The sequence below is a fragment of the Melanaphis sacchari genome, unplaced genomic scaffold (assembly GCF_002803265.2).
Source record: "Melanaphis sacchari strain LSU unplaced genomic scaffold, SCAv2.0 Contig40_pilon_pilon, whole genome shotgun sequence".
Classification (NCBI taxonomy): domain Eukaryota; kingdom Metazoa; phylum Arthropoda; class Insecta; order Hemiptera; family Aphididae; genus Melanaphis; species Melanaphis sacchari.
Genome location: NW_020271264.1, coordinates 2,122,880 through 2,136,464, shown reverse-complemented (window position 1 = coordinate 2,136,464; position 13,585 = coordinate 2,122,880). Strand labels below are relative to the sequence as shown.

Sequence of the window (13,585 nt, the reverse complement as noted above, 5' to 3'; positions counted from 1 at the left end):
CGGTTTGTCGACGTGAACGACCGATTGCCCGTCAGCGAGTGTGTGGGTGTTTGCGCGGCCGCGCGATAGACAGAGAGAGGTGATCGATACGCGCGCGCGCGTCGGTCGGTCGTCGTCGTCGTCGTCGTCGTCATTGCCACCGCCGCTGCTGTAGTCGTATCGCGCCGCGAGTACACGTAAACACCCATCGCCCGCTGCCGCTACCATAGCATCATACGTCTCTCGTACACCGCTAGTAGCTTCCCTTAAGTCCGCTTTTAATTCTTATACATTATAATACATTCGTATGCATATATATGCATTCCCCTCGAGCTCGAAAACCTTTAATTTTAGGGGAAAGAGAGACAGAAATTAAATATTAATTCGGTTAGAACGCTCGAGCAGCCACGCTAAAACGATTAATACGTTTCATTTAAGCCGATTAACGGCAGCAGTGGAGCGCTGGGTTTTTCTCGCCCCATCGCCACCACCGCCGCCGCGTGAGGTCCACCGATAGCGTACGTCGGTAGAGGCTGAGCTGACGTGAGCAGAAGGACGTTCAGATTTTCGGCAATCTGCAGAGAACGGACGAATCGCGATTTTCCTAACCACGATTTCCGGTCGTAATCACGTAGTTCGGTCACCCCTCGCGACAACCCTAGGCTGACCCCAGCAATGGCGACTTACGCGCTATACGTATAACTATAACCCCGTGCACGGTGTTAAATATAATATGTATATATATATACACAACTTTGAGTTATAATAGTCGTAATTGGTCTTATATTATATACATATGTATAATGGTAATTTTTGCTTTTATCGTTATCGTCATCGGTCATTATCTCGAGTGTTATCTAACGTATTTAAGCACTGATTTTTTAAAGCACTTATTTTTTTGGATGTAAGGAGTCGGATATGAAGGTCGCACCCTAACGGTTTACCTATTCCCCTCACTCATCCACCTTCGATCACTACTGCATTTTATTCTACCATAATATCAATCATTATCATTATTATCTTGCCCCGAACTTTAAACTATAGTTCATAGTCAGTTTTTCATTTAGCCTACAAAACCACCCTATATACAATGCGTGAAAAACGAAAAATCGCAGTACACAATACATAAGACTTAATAGAATGAGATAAAATTGAAAAACGCCCACAAAACATAATTTATCTAGTAAACAACAACTATTTTACAATAAAAACATCCATGGATATGGGCATACATTACCTGCAGTATGAAAACTTTATATTAAAAAAAAATGTATAGGTATTGATTAAAACTTTGTTATAAATTTAAAAATTTTAGTTTAGTAACATTTTAATTCTAAAATTTATTGAAACTATGCTATTATAAACTATAAGTAAACAAAATTAACGTTTTTAGATAACGCTTTAAGTTATATTTTATAAAATGTTATTATGATATTATAATATATTATACTATCAAAAAAATGTCCAATAATTATAAATCTAGTATATATTTTGTTTTATGAAAAATTTATTTTTATTTTTATTAAACAAAATAACACTTTAACAACAGAGATTATTAGCGTGTAGATTACAATTTACATTTTTTTTTTTTTTTTGTTTACCGAAATATTATTATGTTAAATTTAATTACCTATATAATCCAGACATTTTTAGAAAATTTATTAAATTTATGTTTGATTTCCTTGTCAGGTCCTATGATTTTTGATAATTGATTGGGCAGATCGTTTTTTACCTTGAGCTCTTTGTATTTTAAAAACTCAGATAATATGTGTTTCACTGTTGTTTGTGTTCCGCATATGGTACAAATTGGTGGTTCTTCTTTGGCCATTAAGAAGCCGTGTGTAATTTTTGTGTGATCTATTCTTAATCTGTAAAGAACTGCTTCGTTTTTTCTTTAGCTGTTTGAGGATCACTTGCTAGTTGTTCTTTTAATTTTATTGAGTTTTTGATTTTGTTTTTTCCATAATTTTTCCCATTCTATTGCACATATGTGTTTTATTTGTTTTTAATGTCGATGTAGATTTATATTTGTATTTTTGTTTGGTTTAATTGTGCAATTTGCTTGGCTGCTTTGTTCGCTGTTTCATTTCCTTGTATGTTGGTATGTCCTGGTATCCATATTAGTACATTTTTTGTTTTGTGTGTTGATTGAACTTTCTATGTTTGCTGTTATTTCGCTAGGATTAAATCAGTTTTGAAGGCTTAATAATACGCTTAGTGAGTCGGTGAAGATTAAGCATGACATTTTTTGTTTTAGTAAATTTACTAAACTTCATAGAGGAGAACAATTAAATATATTAATTATAAATTAATGCTAAACACTTTCTCATTTTTATAAGTGAAACGTCAAAGACGGACATGTTTACGTGTCCCTAGGTTCGTAGCTGAATTAATTAAATAGCTTTGAGATTTATTTTATAATTGTATCCAGAGAATATTAAAAAAAAAAAAATATGTTTAAATATACATTTATGGAGTGTGCTATTTATATGAATTTTTTTTTTTAATTTTCAGTATATTTTTATTTAAATGTAGCTCTTAAACCGTATTTAAAACATAGACATGTTTTCTATTGTTAGAATATAATATATATATATTCAGCCCCGGATATATAGGGGGGAGGGGGACAATTCGGAGCACGTGGCCCGGGCGCTAGTCATAAAAAGGCGCAAATTTCTAATTATTTTATAAGTAAAATAAAAAAAAAAAGGTGATAGGTATAAAAGGGTGGAAATTTCCTATTTTGCCCTGAGTTAAAAAAATGTTTGATCCGGCACTGAATATACTACTTGTATAAAATACATATTATTTACTCCAGGAGTAATGTTATTAATTACATTTTATTTTAATTATAATTAATATTTATTTTTGTTAAAACGAGAATTTTACCTATGTATACTATGCTATGCTTGTAAAATCTAAATAATTTAGTACCTGTTATTTCATGCTTTTTTACCTAACATTTCTATTCAATTTTTATGTTTATTTTGATTTTAAAACATCTTTTTTTAAATAACAGTGGGAAGGAAGATCTATTAAAGACTAAATTCGTTATATTTAAAAACAAATTGCTTGAACCATTGCACTGTGTGCCTTAAGAAAATTAGTTTTACTATATAACTGCACTTTAGTCGAATTAATTCGTCTGAATATTCCATCTAGCATAATGGTGTTCGAAAATATCTAGTAATACCTACCTGCTTTCGTTTTATGGAAAATTAAATTCTATTAAGGAGAAAATTTTAATGGATCGTATAAAAATCGAATAATAAATAAACGAGTGAAACTAAGTCTTTTATTTGCTTACTTTCTTATTGAAGCGGCGTCTATACGCGGGTGATATAAATGTGTTCAAATTTGTTGAATGAATTTCAAGTAGATAAAAAGAGTACCGTATAAGGCCATTAAATTTCGTACAACGCTGTTTATTAGCGGAATACAAAATAACAGGAATATGAATCAGTTTATACTATGTAAAGGAATAGAACTTAAACGAATATTATTATGATTTGCATAAAACACGACTTTTGGCATCATCTTGAGAGGGCATCGGGCATAAACATAAAACGGTAGACTATATTATTATACGAGTATGTTCTATAATTAAATACTGCGTTATGGATAGAGATGCAATATAGACTTGTGTAGGTAGTACGAGGTCGTATAAAAAACTGAAAACCCTTAAAAAGGTAATGCCACCAAAGTCATCCCTGTCATTTAAATAAATTAAGAGCTACGCTCCAATGAAATTAATTGGCATGAAAGCTTGCAAAGACAACAAGAGTACAACTTTATTCTGAACTATATTAAGATCATCAAACTTATTATGTATATGCCTCCCCGTCTTCTTAAAACTAAAACTATAGCTGAAGTTATCAAATAAGGTTAAAAATATCTACTATACATTAGTGTTATCTAATCAAATAATAAAAATGTACACACTTTAAATACAATAAATCTTAACATTTTAACTTAGTCGTCAATAGTTATTGTATCTCTCTGAATAAAAATAAAAATAATTTATAATTTATTATATCATTATTTTTAAAATAGTAAATGGGATACTGATAAACAATTATTTTGTTGTTATGAGGGTGTTTATCATGATAATATAGCATTACATATATTTATTAAAAATAATGTATTAATAAAAAAAAATAGAAGTTTTAATTGAATATTATGATTTAAAGTAAATTATAAGTAAATTCTTCAATTATTATTAAATAATTAAAATGATCTCAATTATTATAATTTATGATTATCTTATATATTTTTGATACTGTCAAAACGAGTTTTTGCCTAAGATATTTATGACTAAAACTTGGTTTATAAACTAAATAGTAAAAAAAAAAAAAAAAAAAAATAATAAGTTGCAATGGTCACTATTATTTACTAATTAACGACAAAGATTAAACTCTTAATATCAACCTGACTGCTATAGAGAAAATGGCCATTATATTATATTATATTAGAGAAAGCTTTAAGTCACCTAATAAACTTAGCTAGATACAATTATAAACATTAAAATTAAAATTATGAAATTAAATTGCATACAATAAAATTGATTGAATTATGTGAATTATTCTTTAAGAATGTCAAGGGTTCAAAAAAATTAACTATACGCAGTTATTAGTTAGTATAATCACCATTATAATGTCTATTAGCCAACGGTTATATTAGAATAAGAATAAAAAAAGCATTATAAAACATTTTTTCGCTATTTGAAATAAGTCAGCTATTTATATACAAGCGAATAAAACATGTAATGGATTATATGAAATATTAAATTTTCTTAGATTATTTTATATTAAATTTAACATTGAAATAATCTGCACTTTTATAGTAGGTAACTACGTATATTTATGCAAAAATTAATTTTCAGGTATCTAAAAAATAAAATTATACATAAATGAAAAAAAAAATATTAATAATTGTATAACATTTAGTTTAATTTATATTATTGATATTTGATCAAGATAAATATAAAAATGAAGTACTTATATAATTTGTTAATTTTTTTTCAGTGTAAAACTAAAAACTTTCTGATGTTAATAAAATAATATTAACAATATTTTTGCTGCACTTTTATAGATTTTTCTGTGTAATTCAAAAAATACATTAAAAAAAAAAATAGTACAAAATAATATAACATAAATTTAAAAAAAATGTCGTCCATTTTTTGTTAAATAAAGGAATACGTATATTTGTTTATTTATTTTGATATCATGATAATTTTATTACTTTCAACAAACCAAATATAATAGAACATCAGATAACATTTATAATATTTCATTTTAATTTAATTAAAGTTTTAAATGTTTAAGTTGTGTATATACTGTTGTTATGTTTAAAAGTTAAAATATATATTTTTATTTTTATTTTGGGATGTGCAGATGAATGAATTTTAATATAATGAAATATTTGTTACAATCTCAGTAGTGGTGTAACTGCGATATCAACTTTTTAGTGAATAGGGCGAGAGAAAGGTAGTAAAATCGTCTCTTATCTCATTGTTTATTTTCATGTTAACGTTCTCTTTTCCCAAACATTAAACAACATTATATTACCAAATGCTTATTGTAAATTTAATTCCTTATAGCAAAATACCAATAATATACTTATATTTAAAATTTAAATATTCGCAGCAGATAAAAATAATAACTTTTGAATAAACATAAAAATTATATATTAATAAACATTTCCCAACTTGTGTTTAAAATAATAAAATACTTTATAATCACTAAAAATTATCATTTAATTAGAATATTTTAATAGATCAAACATTATTATATTACATTCAGGAAGGATGACAAGGAGATGTACTCACATTTATTATCACCACTTTAAACACAATAAATTAATATTAATCTTACATTCATTGATATAATTGTGTATAATTTAAATATGTACTGATTATTGTAAATGTTTACGTAATAAAAATTTATAATAAGACATGATTTATGTTTTTCAATATGTTAATAAGTTTATAGGGCAAAAACAAATTCTGTGAAATAAATATGGACAATAATATAATTACAAGTTCTTATAAAGTTAAAAAATTACAAATTTATTATGTTTTCATGTAAATAGTTGCGTTATAGATTTTGTTACTTTAATATTATAAATAACAAAAAAGTTTAAAGTTTATCGATTATTCTAAACGTCAATGGTCAATAATAGTATTCGTAATCATACAACACGTTCGAAAATAGTAAATTAGTAAACGTAGATAGCAAATCCGGTGAATAAAAACATACATAATACATTTAGAGTTTTATACAATAATTAAAAAAATATGGACAATATGGTATAACTTAAGATTTTATTTTAAAATTTACAAGTATGCAATCTACGAATTATTTTTCTTAGGTAAAAATGTTAAAACAGTTATATAATTGTAATTCATTAATTTTATATTGATGAATAATATAATTAAAATGAACTAATTAAACTAAAAGATGTTGTAATTAATTGAAAATTGTATTAGGCGTGTTAAAACACAGCTTAAATCATTAAGTTATGATTAAAAAAAAAAAAGTTGAAAAATTATAAATTAAAAATTCCAATAGTTACTATTACTATATTTTAAAATAATTATATTTACCTAATTTTTATGTAATGTTTGAAATTGAAATATATTATTGCTTGAAATCTTAAATACCTAACGATGGAAATTTTATTATTTTGTCAGTAAACGCAAAGGGTTTTAAGTCAGTAAAAATAGTCATTCACCCGAGTCCCCTAATTATCGTTATAAACTATTGTTACTATTAATGCACCACACAGAAGAGCAAAAGCTGCAGATGTTACTGCCAGGTGTTGGACCAAGATAGCTGCGCGCGACCCTAAATTTTTGAATTCCTGATTTAAAATTAATTAACAATTTATATGAATTCTTGTGCGGTCAATGAAATATAAAACTTTTATAATATTTAAATTGCATGATAGATATAAAGTAAACAAATAATGTTCTATTAGAATTTTGTTCTATTGGATTTAGATATCAATGTCAAATGGCCATCATACGTAAATATTCTAAATTAATATTTTTTTTTAAAGTGCAAGTTTACAATTAGATATCCTAATATTATACAGTTGTTATATCATGGCCATACTGTTTTTAATACAGTTAGTAATTCAATTTCAATCAAATATTTAACCAAAAAAATAAACGTATTGTTTGTTTCTTTAAAAATTGCTCTACACAACCCGCTTGTATAATATGTATGAAAAGAAGTATTTTAAATGGATGATTTCTACGAAACGTAAAATTTAATAACTTAACATCTAAGCATAATAATATAATGAAACGTAAAATAAATGCTAAGATAAATTCAATTTCATAATCTTATAAAATGTCACCTCCTAATATAATTTATGTCTCCGTACTAACAAATTCTTAACTCTTTTGTTATATTTATTACATTTACGATATAATATAACTTGAACGATTTTTCTAAGAGTATTGTATTTAATTTGGCCATAATTTGAGAGAAAATATCCACTTAATTTTCGTCATCCAACGTCTAGATTCAAATAATAAGATTTATGAACTTTAATGTTGATCGGTAATTTTCCAATGAAATTTAACATTATTAATGTTTAGATTTTCAATGCTTATATTGAAGCTTGTATAAAGTATTGCTTTATACAAACTACAAATTACTAAATTACACGTATTTAATATCATTTATACATAAATAAATAATTTACGATACACCTATAAGTTAAACGGTGCGTAAAGTAAAGTTACAATATTGATTTATATCCATATACATATACATATATTGTAAATAATCTAACCTAACCCACATAAATTTTATATTTGTATTAAAATAAAGGAAGTATATCAATTTATATTAATAAATATTTCAAATTATGAATGTCCTCGAGCAAATTATAATAATTTGTAATTTCATATTAATATATTTTTTTTAAGATTTGTGTTTACAATTAATTAATTGTAATCTAATTAAGCTTGAAGATGGTGTTATAATATATTATATGAAAATAGATAAGTTTTCAAAATGTTTAAATGATGATATCAAATTATACACTTTTATAAATAATTATTGTCTTAAAAAGTTTATTTTAAATAGAAAGTTATAACTTAATAGAACATTTCATGTTTAAGACTATTAAAGCTTTACTAACTTTAACCTTTATAATGTAAATATTTTAATTTAATAAATTGTATTAAACATGATTAAAAAAAGAAAGTAAATGCAAAAAATAATTACATTAAATAAATATAAATACATTTCTGTTTACAGATTAAGCAATTAGCGTTTAAACATAAAAATAAATATTTACATATATTACAAATTATGAAGTATAAGTACTTAACTTATTACTTTCGTTTTTTTAGGAATACTTTATAAAAAAAAAAAAATTTAAAAAAATATGCTTATCAATTATATTGGTATATTATAGTACCTACCTTTAATTTTTATTGTTTTCTGACATTTGCATTACATCAATACATGCATTTCAATAATTAATTTATAAAATAAAACAAAACCTAAAAACTTAATATAATTAATTAATTATTCAATATCGATTTCAATTATTTCGATTAAATATTATATACATGTAGTTAATTTTTGTGTCAAGACATCAATATGTCAAGTTTGTATTTTGTTTTAAAAAATAATAAAACTTCAGTTAAAGATAACGAGCAAGACTATTACTATTAAAAAATTAAAAATCAATATAGATGATACTATTTGAATAAAATAATTACATATTTTCTGTTTTATGCAGAGATAGAATAAAAAACGTAGCTGTGGAAAAAAATAATAAGTTAAAATTATTCTCTCTACTTTCTCTGTTACGTACATATATGTAAATACGTCCCTGAAACTATTGTTAAATTTGTATATTTCAGTCAAGTAAATAATTATTCTTTACTTATTGTGTATTAATTCAAATTAAAATAATATTAAAATAAACACAAATAAAGATATTTTAAAATCTTATTAAAGTAAATGTATTAAATAATAAGGACGATAAGGACAAACTTTGAATATAACATTAAAAAATATTGGCAAATCTTTATATTTTAATATAAAGTATTCGTTGATAATTTAAAAAAAAAATAAAATCATACAAAACATATTATAAATAATATCTACTATATCAATATTATATTTGTAATATCTTTATAACTTAAATCATAATATTTATAAACATATTAATTAAAAATCTAAATTACTATTTTAATAACTGGGGAAGTAAGAACTATATTGGGATAAAATACTGTGAATATAATCGAACTTAAATTTAACACATTAAATATATTTCACCGACTTAATGTAAATATCATTTGAAATTCTTCAAAAAATAAAACGGTAATATTTTATTTTATCCAATTGCTAAATTAAACAATTATTGGAATTTCAATTTAATTTAATTTAAATTAATTAATTTAAAAAAAGAATTATTAATCAAAAAACGAATTTTATTTTATGATAAACATTTACAAAATCTAATCAATACGTGTGCTAATATTATTTAACTCTTCAATTTACTTAAAAACTATAAGATTCATAATATTATTGAAAATTAATATTAGAATTAATGTATATATTTATTGATATAAGTTTTTATTTTCTTATTAATATCATTAAATATTATAGCTATAATTTTCATAGCTGTGTTAGTCTAAATAATTAAATGATTTTACAGAACATAGTTTATATATTTTTTTTTAATTTTACCTTTATAACTTAAACGTATCTGGTACAATATACGTTTTCTGTTTAAAAGACTTTATTTTTTATAGCTATAAACGTTATCGTTAAGTAAACACTGAAGCACAACTGTACATTATTTAGTTCGGTAAGCAGTTCATATATATTCGCGAGAAAGTGTTTCATTGAAAATTTATTTATTAACACTGTCGTTAATGCGGCCATTAAAACAGTGACATTTTTGCATTTTAAATGCGTTCATGATGTTAATTTAATACATTTTTGCGCATATTTAAAAAAAAATAAATATTTTTAGCGTTTTGAAATTTACAAGTCTCTCTAATGAACGAAAATAATACATTTACATCCAAGATCACCTTTTCCTCATTATTTTCTATTTTAACCATGTCGAGTGTTATTGTTGAATAGCTACTCTCCTCATGATTTCACAGTCAACTTGTATTTTTCCGCTCATATGCATATTGTTACTACTATTACATATTGTATATATTCAAATAAATGTTAAAAAAAAATAATTTATTTTAGGTTTTAATAAAATAATATATTATCTGCAGAATTAAAATAATATTAACGTTTTGAACAGAGTCAGCTTATAATGAAAGGTCAAATTATTTTACACGTGAGATAAAGATTGTATACTATTTTGTTGGGAATTATGTATTTCATTTTATATATAACAATTTAAATTTAAAATTATTATCGCTTTCAGTACATCAATTTAAGTGACTCATTGCAACCAAATAAAAACAATTGAGGTCGTATAAAAATTCTATCAATAAGTAATAATTTTATGCTGTACTATAAATAAATCTAAGTCATTAATGTTAGTGATTTAAAGGGTAGTTAATTTCATTATTACATAAATGAACAAACACTCCTATATTAATTGTTTTTAGCATTGTTTTACTAATAATCATCATTATTACCTGACGAGACTGCAACCGGCCAGATAGACAACACGAACATCAGCCAATACGTCATGCTCGTTTTTATATTTAACGTCGTTTGTCAATCGTCTGCTTCGTTATCATTATTAAAACGCTGTCCCTGAAAAGAAAAAATATAGGTACTTTTAAATTTTTCGTTTTTTTAAACAGAAATGTTTGCATTATATATTAATACATTATATTATATTATTATGAATGCGATGATTCAATGAGCATTTATTTTCTGTGTCATCTAGTTTTCTATAAGTGTAAACAATAATTTTAAACTTATTTTTTTCCATCAAACAAATATACATTTTCATATACCCCGATGAACTGGTCGGTACACGGTCCAGTTATTGTCGGTAAATACTAAATATAATAAGTAATTTTTCATTTAATTTTATATAAAAAAAAAATGTTAATATTGAGTTTTGCTGCTTCCATCTTGGAACAATACAATTAATGAACAACAGACATAATTATCTGAACTAACTATATAGTTGCACGCAATTTGCTGCAGCTGCCAGCAACTGTGAAAACTTCCTGCTACGGGATTGAAACAATTGAAATAATATTTTATACAAGAACTCTTAATCTTTTGATAAAAATCCGATTTAAAATTTTTTTTTTTTTTTGATATAATATATTATTGTCGTTATAGCCACTACAGCCAGAGCAACTTTTAACGAATCGATTGCATCCAACTTAATTAAGCCGATATACATAGTATAAGGACACCACCACTCTCACCGTCACTACCTCCGTCCGTTAGAGTTGGTAAAATTAATTTTAATATTTTTTTTTTTTTTTGCTTTTCCCCTTCAACTTTTACCCTTTTGGTTTTTCTAACCAATCGACCAACCAACCAAATCGAAATTCATTTTCCGAAATAATATTCTCTCCGGGTCCGCGTTAATTGAGTTACACGAGCTTATATAAAGCCATATATAATATATATACGCGCACAACGCATTACTCGACGACAGCCGCATAAAGAATAATCATCGGTCGCCGTTTTTGGCAAATGTTCGCACTCGTATGGGCGTATGGGCGTGTGTGTGAGTGTGCATGTGTGTGTTCGAGAGTATTCGCGTATTATAGTCATTGCCTTTTCCTTTACCCCACTGCCGTCGTTTTAAACGCCGCCAACACGCCTCGGGAATCCAATGGAATGTCAATTAAGCCGAATTAAACGTGGTAGACCGCCCAGCTGACGGGTCACGCACTACAGGCATACACACATCCGACGCATTTACCCTCTCCGCTGGTATAAATTCAATGAAAGACAATCCCGACGTGCAGTGACTGACGAGCTCGGCCGGAAGTGCGCACGCGGCTCCGGCGTATCTACCGACACTGTATATATGTAATGAGTACACATAATGCATCGCGTACAGAAATAAATAATAATAATATGCCTTGTATACCTACGTTATTTAGTTAGTTAAGGGTGTGAATTGTGAAACATTTATTTTGACTATTCTAAAATATTTTCTATGAGTTAATTTAAATTTTGAAAAATATATTTTCATGTATAGTTCAGAATGCGTATTTATAAGTAAATTATTGTTTTCCTATTGAATATTTTATACTTATATAATTTGTGCAATATATATGGACATTTTTTAATAGAATTAAATATTTGACCACAGTCCATAGTATTTTTATTATGATCTATGATCATAAACGAGTTTATTGAATTCAGGTTAATTACAACTGGATATTTTTAGTGCGAAATAGTGTAAACGATCTTTTTGGACGTATTAAAAGTTTATGAACAATAAAATTATGCGACAAAACGGGTTTACAAATCAATCATTTATTTTTAAACGTAAGAAGATATCTTGAAAGTCAAATAAAATTAGATAATATTGTATTAAACTGATTAATTTATTAAATAAAAAAGTAGGGGAATCCACCCTAATGTCACAATTCACGTTTCCCTTATGAGGGTCTAACACCCATATTAATTTTACTCTATTTGCACCCGTGATGGTTAAATCATTGTGGTGAAACCCAAAATGATAATAATAATAACGCAATTCGTACGGAAATTAGTCTCGTGTGCCATTTGTATTATAGGATGCATAATAGACTCACTTCAATTATAAACCGGTACGTCACAGTAGAACGATAATTATTATCGGAAACGAGACAATCGTGGTTAATATACAAAATTCGTTTACGATGCAGAACGATATAGGCGGTATTTATTATAATTTAATCAATCGCAACGGTTGTTTTTTTTCTAGACTGTCAACTACAGGTCTTATACAGTAATAAATTAATATAAAATATATCTAACAGATTTTTCTTTTGTAACGTCGAGATGAAATTATTACATGTGATATATATTATATATAATAGTCAGATTGATAACGAGTTTTGAAAAACGAAAATTAGTGTGCTACCCAATTATATTATAATATAATATAAATTTGACGGTTATGTATTTTAATGTAAATGAAATTATAGCACAGAAAATTAATTTTATATTGAAATAGCATTAAAAAAAAAAAAAAAAAAACTGAACAAATTTCTCATATTAAAGAGCACGACAAAAAAAATGTAAAAAACAACGAAAATGGTAACGGTAATAATATGTAATAATTCAAATGAAAATTGATAAAATTGCCGTTTAGAGTGGTGTGACCTAATATAAAATAAAATACATGCGTTGATCAGAATTTTAGATTTTTTTCTTAGATTTAAATTTAAAATAAAGAAAAATGTGCAATCAAAATATGATAATAAAACAAGTTAATGATAAATGCTAGTAAATTTGTTTTTAAATATCTCTTTTTTATTTGGGGGGAGATTAAACTTTTGAAAATCAAACGAGATTATATTTATATATATTTGCAAGAGAGACCGTCTCATGCAATGTGTGCAACAAGTCTTCACTCAAAAAGGTACTCAGTTGATAATACATCAACAGACATAACCAAGTTGTGTCTTTAATAT

General features: G+C 25.9%; 1 protein-coding gene across 5 annotated transcripts in view; it reads right to left on the bottom strand.

The window, feature by feature from the left end:
* LOC112597306 overlaps positions 1–13,585 on the bottom strand; it is a 210,187-nt gene that overhangs the window by 42,117 nt on the left and 154,485 nt on the right. For all 5 annotated transcript variants that reach the window (XM_025343285.1, XM_025343284.1, XM_025343287.1 and 2 more), the window contains one exon: positions 10,619–10,739. In XM_025343285.1, the coding sequence (XP_025199070.1) occupies positions 10,619–10,673 (55 nt within the window). In that variant the 5' untranslated portion in view covers positions 10,674–10,739. The remainder of the gene's footprint in view (positions 1–10,618; positions 10,740–13,585) is intronic.